Below are 7,212 nucleotides of genomic sequence, written 5' to 3'. Positions count from 1 at the left end.
GGTACTGGCAACCGCCACGCTCAAAATGGTGCATCTCATGTGCCACCCGCACAAGAACCAGTCCAGGGGCACTGGCAACGATCTTACTTGGCTTGCCGGGTCTTCTCACGCACAGCACATTTCCAAAGGTCTCGGTCCGTAGTCATCGCCTCGGTGAGGCCCAATGTACGAAGGTCTTGCCTCACCACCTCAGCCCAGGTCTTCCTGGGCCTACCTCTTCCACGGGTTCCCTAAAAGGCAAAGTCAAATACAGATAAATTTGAACATAAGATGGAAAGGAATGTCTCTAAATACCACAATGTACTTTCATAAATGCTGTACTGTTTCTGCCAATCCAGTGTTCTTTGCAGCAACAGTTATCAACACAATAATAACAGCAACAACAGCATTCCTTTCTACTATAGACACAAGGCCTAATTTTAAAGGGAAGGGCTAAGTCAATTACATCGACCCAGAGCACAACTGGTATTTGATGGACAATTGCTTCTCAGCATTTTATTCTACGTGCATTATGAGCTGAGAAAGAACGGACCTCGTCTCAACCACCTTCTCTTCATGGATGATTTAAAACTTTGCAAAAACAAAGCCTGAAATGGAGAGGCTGGTTGAGACTGTGCAAATGTGCAGCAAGGATATAGGGATGGAATTCGGTATCTTGAAGTGTGCAGTGCTTACTTTGAAGCAGGGGAAAAGAGTAAATTGTAGGGGCATAGAATTGCCAAACGGGGTGAGAATGGAAGACCCAGATGATGATGGCTACAAGTACCTTGGGATCCTGGAGCTGGACAATATCTTGCACACAGAAATGAAAGACAAGGTCATCACTGCATATTTCAAGCACCTTAAACTTCTCTTGAAATCAAAGCTCAACTCAAGGAACCTTGTGACTGTCATCTACATATGGGCTGTTACAGTAGTTCGCTATAGGGCACCCAACCTGAGATGAACACAAGCAGAGATTGACCAACTCGATCGCACTACCCAAAAGACAATGACAATGCATTGTGTCCTCCACCCTAAGGTAAATGTACACAGTTTTACCTGGAGAGAGGTAAGGTTGGACATGGGCTGATTAGAGTACGGGAGTGCATCAATAGTGAAAGAAGAAACATAGCAGAATATTTGGTAAGCAGCAAAGACCTGCTACAGTATGCTGCTAATGCAGAAGGAGTTAACAAAAATGGACTTGAGAGACTTAATGAATTCCAAACAAGAGAAGCCAATGAGAGAGAAGAAATCCTACTCTGTATGGAATTACATGGTCAGTTCCACTGTGAAACCAACAACTTAAAAGACCTGGAAGCATCATGGTGGTGGTTCAACAAGGATGACCTAAAAAAGAATACTGAAAGCCTAATCATCACGGCCCAGGGCCAGGCATTGAATACCAACTCAGTGAAAAAGAATATATACCACACAAGTGCATCGGACCTCTGCAGAATGTGTGGGAAGATGGTCGAAATTGCGACTCACATTGTTAGTGCTTATGAAAGTCTTGTTCAGAAAGAGTACAAGTGCAGACACAACAAAGTAATCCAAAACCTCCACTGGCTACTATGCCGTAAGTATGGATATGAGGTTATGGGTGCTTGGTACCAACATACACCGGAAAAGGTAATGGATGAAAAGGGGAAGGCAAAAATCCTCTAGGACTTGGATTTCCAGACAGACAAAGTGTTAGAGCACCGAAGGCTGGATATAGTAACCTTTAAGAAGGACAAACAAGAGTGTCTAATAATCGATGTAGCAGTGCCAGGAGATCAACATATCATCATGAAAGAAAGAGAAAAAGTTGATAAATATGGAGACCTGAGAATTGAGATTGCTAAGATGTGGCAGCTACGAGAGTCGGACATAAAGGTTATCTCTATTGTCATTGAAGCATTGGGTTCAGTACCACCCAATCTGAAAAAAACAACTGAAAACCTTAGAGATACCCTACAATCTAGATGTATTGCAAAGGCTGGCATTACTTGGAACTGTACACACATTGCGTAAAGTACTGTCTGTCTGAGGTACTTCTTGTGACTTGACAAACAGTACAAGCCCCCGGTAGACACAATATCTTCAATCAACAATCTCATGATATTGTATACTGTGCAGTGTCTATTATAATAATGATGAAGATGGTTTCAAATTTTGGTACAGGGCCAACAGTTTTTGAGGGTAGGAAACAAGTTGATAATATTGACCCCATTACTCGGCTGGTACTTTTTTCATCAACTCCAAAAGAATGAAAGGCAAAAATCAATGTCAGTGAAGTTTAAAACTCAGAACCTAAAGAGCCAGAGGAAATACTATTAATCATTTTGTATGATGTACTTACAGTTCTGCCAGCTCACCATCTTAATATAATAATCATAATGATAATAATAATAATTTTTAATATTGGCACAGTGCCACTGATTTGGGAAAGGGCGTAGTTGAATAGAGCTCAGTATTTAATTGCATCTCCTTACATTCTGAGTTCAAATCCCTCTCAAACAAGCACTGTCTTTCGGGTTCAGTAAAATAAGTATTGGTTATTTAATGTAGCCATCCCCAAAATTGAGAACTTATGCCAATTAGAAATCATTATTATCTAAAGATATTCAACAACTTAACACCGATAAGATGGGAAGATGGTACCTAACCCCATGAAGAAGACCAGACTACTCATTTTTTTGAAATCAGTGTGAATAACTGCTTTCGTATTTCCTTTGCTCAATATGGTTGTATCCAGAAATTTTTTTTCTAAAAATGTATGTGAACTGTGACAAACCTGGACATAAAGTCACTTGTTTAACAGCCTCAGATCACTGGACCTGGATGTGAAAGGCCTCAACTGGACCAGGATTGCTTGCATGCATTTAACTTGTGCTTTTTGTTGACTCTGAGATGTATGCATCTTTTGGTTGGGCCAGATCAAATAGGACGTCGGTGTTGTTTTAAATACATCCAGATCTCAAGGTGTGGACAATCTTCCTAGACACAAATGGTAAATCAGTGGTTTGGAACATGGAGAGCAGCGAAGGAAGTGCCTTCAAATGTGTGGTCATTGATACCCTAAATGAGGCAAAGTACCAAGATTTCTTTGGATATTTGGTGGAATTCTTAGTCATGCAAGTGAGAAATTGGAATGACATCTTAGGTGCATGCTGGAATTTATGAAAGAATGTGGTAGAAGGGATGTAAAAGTCTTGCAAACCAGCTCAGTTAGGACCTGTTTAATAGAGATGGTGAATGCATTCATAACCTTCTGCATATATTACTGTCTCACAGATGGGACTGCCTCAGCCTTCACCTGAACAGGCTGTGTTTAGTGTTGTATTTCATCCATCCTTAGGTTCTGCATTTAAATTCTGCCGAGGTTGACTTTACCTTTCATCCTTTTGAGGTTGATAAATTAAGTACCAGTCAAGTACTGAGGTTGATGTGATTGACTATTCCCCTCCCCTCAAATTCCAGGCCTTATGCCTATAGTAGAAAGGATTATTATTATTATTAAAGGCAACAAGGTAGCAAGCTGGCAGAATGCCTATCAGCATTTCATCCATCTTTACATTCTGAGTTCAAATTGCCACAGTTATCCACTCTCCTCGCGGTGAGGAATACGGTCCCGAGGATTAGGTCCGGTTCCTGAGCCATTCGTGGTTTCATCTTTTTGATGTCAATAAATCAAGTACCAATGAAACACTGGGGTCAATGTAATCGACTAGTCCTCTCCCCCCCAAATTTTAGGCCTTGTGCATATAGTAGAAAGGATTATTATTATTATTATTGTTGTTGTTGTTATTGTTATTAATGCTGCAAGTTGGCAGAATCATTAGCATGCTGGTCAAAGTGCTTAGTGGCATTTTGTCCATCTTTAGCTTCTGCATTCAAATACCACCAGGGTTGACTTTGTCTTTCATCCTCTTGTGGGAGCACTGAAGTCGATGGAATTGATTATCCTCCTCCCCCAAAGTTTCAGGCCTTGTGCCTGTAATAGAAAGGGTTATTAATATTATTATCATTAAAGACAGTTTGATGGCATAATTTTAAAAGCAACAAACAAAATACTATACTGTTAAGTTATGGTCCATTACATTCTGAGTCCTGCCAAGTTGAACTTTGTCCTGACATCCTTCTAGGTTCATAGAATAAGTGCCAATGATTATTCTAAGGAACAATATAATCAGCTGTACCTTCCACCCACTAACTATTATGGCTTCATATCTATATCTATTAGAAATCAACAGTGACAGTGCCTCTCTCTCTCTCTCTCTCTCTCTCTCTCTCTCTCTCTCTCTCTCTCTCTCTCTCTCTCTCTCTCTCTCTCTCATTGGTCTGTCTCTCTATTGAATAGCTCTGAATGCTCAACTGACAGTTGTTGACCGACCAACCACTCAGCAAGGATTAGGGACCATGAAAACTGGCTTTAGAGGTAAGTATTACAAATTGTCAATTTATTCACTAAAGCTAGACTCACTGACAAAGGAGTGGTGACAAAATTAAAAACCCTCTAAAAGTACTCCACCAATTGTATTAAGGGTTTTTGTTTTTTTTTCCTTGTTCTCCCACTTTTCAGTCATCATTGTTGTTGTCATCATCATCACCATCATCATCATCATCACAATTATCATTGTCATCATAATTATAATCTTCCGGGAAATATAACTGAGTTGTCTGATAAATTCATTCATTTTTTTCTTCTACTTGGCACTCCATCATCATATGTCTGCAAAAGAGGTAAAATTTATTCAAATTTCAAAAATGATAGAAAAAGAACTGAGCTTTAAAAAAAAAGCATAAAATCCGATGATGAAAGTAATTTTTATGATAATTCAAATAACTTTAAAAAGGATTATAATAAATTGGGGGGAAAAAAATGAGAATTATCTCACAATCCAATACTTTTCTTGGAAACAAGTGAGGATTGACGTCTGGAAGAACATCCAACCATAGAAAATTTATCTCATCAAATTTCGTCTGACACAATTAAGTGGGGAAAAATGGATATTCAGACAATGATAATGGTAATCTTACATTTCAATCAGTTACATCTCTGATCATCATCAGGTATCTGATTAGGAAATGTATTTGAACCAGGAATAGTTATGCCTAAACAAGCACTAATAATGTTTTTAATCCATGGAAACATGTTCATATGTAGGAATGAACTGATGAAATACATACTCTTCTGTTTTGTCAACCTTTAGGTCCACAGAGACAGGTGCAAGATCGAACCTATTACCTTGGGTTAATAAGGTGAGAAAACTATTCTAGTTTCACACTAAAACAAACTGTTGTTATTGTTATAGTTGTTGCTGCTGCTGTTGTTGTTGTTGTTGTTTTTGTTGTACAAGTTTCTCTTAAAAGATGGACAATCTCATAAAGAGAAGCAGAATCAAATATATCACTAAGTATTACTTTAGCCATTGTCTGGAACCAGTAATGGATTAACTCTTTAGCTTTTAAACTGGCGATATCTAGCCCAAATGCCCTATATGTTTTATGTTTAAACTTGCCAGTTCAGGCCTCCCACACATACCCTACACTGTCCGTTCTTAAAATAAACAATCACATCATCGAAATCTCGAAACTACGAGATAAAGTATGATTAAATCGAAACAATACGAGTAAATAAGCATTACATTTGACAGTAATCTGAATGCTAAAGGATTGAGGTAAGCAGGTCCCTTACATTAGAACAAGATTGCGATTGAAGTTAGTGGTTGAAGATAGATAGGCTTTCTAAATTATTGATCGTTTTCAAAATTATTTGAGAGACAGACATTAGAAATATGGCTCAGAAAGGACATCCTGCACACGTGTGGAAAAGCTATCATGACTCTACCATGCTGTAAGATAAAAAAAAGATATTGATAATAGTAAAAGAATAAGAAAATTTATTTTAACCAATGTTGGTTTGGAATAGTTCTAAACTGTGAAGGCTTGTGGCATAGAATATTTGGGTGTTTGAATTAACTGACTGGAAGTACTATCATGTACATGTTTTGTCTTGGTATAAACAGATAGGCTACAGCAAATATTTTGCTCAATACCACAGATTTGTTTGTCAGTTGCTTGACCTTAACCAATTGGGTATGTCCCTTTGTGACTGATGATATGTGCATCTCTGATCACAAGCGGGTGTAGTCGGGGAGCATCACAACCATGTGCTGGGAGGAATTATTTGAGGCTTGACTAATTCACCTCGGGAAACATGGATGTTTCTTTCAATATCCTTAAAGAAACCTTATTCAGGACCTTTTGAGTGGGATGGGCTGCTCAACTTGAAGAAAATTCTAACTGGGCTCTATCTGCAAGGTCATGCATTGTTTATCTTGATATGAGATCACCATGTTGTGCACATACAGTTGTGATGCATGTGCCTGGTGTATCCTTATCAGATAGGTAATCATGATAGGTATATTGGACTTTCATACATTTGCACCCCAGCATCACTTTGATGGCATACACTGCTCTCTCACTCAATAATAATAATAATCCTTTCTGCTATTGACACAAGGCCTGAAATTTGTGGGGAGGGGTTAAGTCAATTACATCAACCCCAGTACTTGACTGGTACTTAATTTTTAGACCTTGGAAAAATAAAAGGCAAAGTCGATCTCAGTGGAATTTGAACTCAGGAGTTAGAGATGGACGAAATATCACTAAGCATCTTGCCAGGCATGCTAATGATTCTGCCAGTTTGCACCTTAATGATAATGATAATAATAATGAAGACTAGGGAGACAGATCCCTAACCCGGAACATGATGTGCAGCAATACATTCTCCAGCTCCAACCTAGTCGCACCAGCTTCAAACCTGGGTATCACCACCTGTTACGGAGAGGAAGAAAAAAATATATGGATATAGGAGTCTGACTGGCCACTATCTGTTTGTGTCAGTCACTATCAAAACCTCAGGTGTTCACAGCCCCAGCAGTGCTGATTTCCTCCACAAAATTGAGGTAACTGCAGCTTATCTGAGAAATGAGCCACATGAGGTGGGGTGGTTGCTGCAGTAAGTGTCACTAGGTATTCTCCATAGCAACACTGTTGCAGTCATGTCTGCAGGGTGCAGCTAACCAGGCAGTTTGTTCCGGGGTATACGATCTGTTACTCGCTACCCCAGCTACTTAATCCCTCCCTGTTTTGCTTTCTCGTTGTTTCCTTGTTATTAAATTGTGATCCAATCTTTATATAAATAAAAGATACAAAAATATTTTCATTACTATGTCAGAC

The 7,212-nt window shown here is 39.0% G+C and overlaps 1 protein-coding gene across 1 annotated transcript in view; it reads left to right on the top strand.

The window, feature by feature from the left end:
- Window positions 1-7,212, top strand: part of LOC106880036 (intraflagellar transport protein 74 homolog) — an 89,654-nt gene that overhangs the window by 16,971 nt on the left and 65,471 nt on the right. The window contains exons 5-6 of the mRNA XM_052969867.1: window positions 4,328-4,405; window positions 5,181-5,229. Coding sequence (XP_052825827.1) covers window positions 4,328-4,405; window positions 5,181-5,229 — 127 coding nt within the window. The remainder of the gene's footprint in view (window positions 1-4,327; window positions 4,406-5,180; window positions 5,230-7,212) is intronic.

The sequence above is a fragment of the Octopus bimaculoides genome, chromosome 8, assembly GCF_001194135.2.
Source record: "Octopus bimaculoides isolate UCB-OBI-ISO-001 chromosome 8, ASM119413v2, whole genome shotgun sequence".
Taxonomy (NCBI): Eukaryota; Metazoa; Mollusca; class Cephalopoda; order Octopoda; family Octopodidae; genus Octopus; species Octopus bimaculoides.
This window is presented reverse-complemented; position numbering and strand designations above follow the sequence as displayed.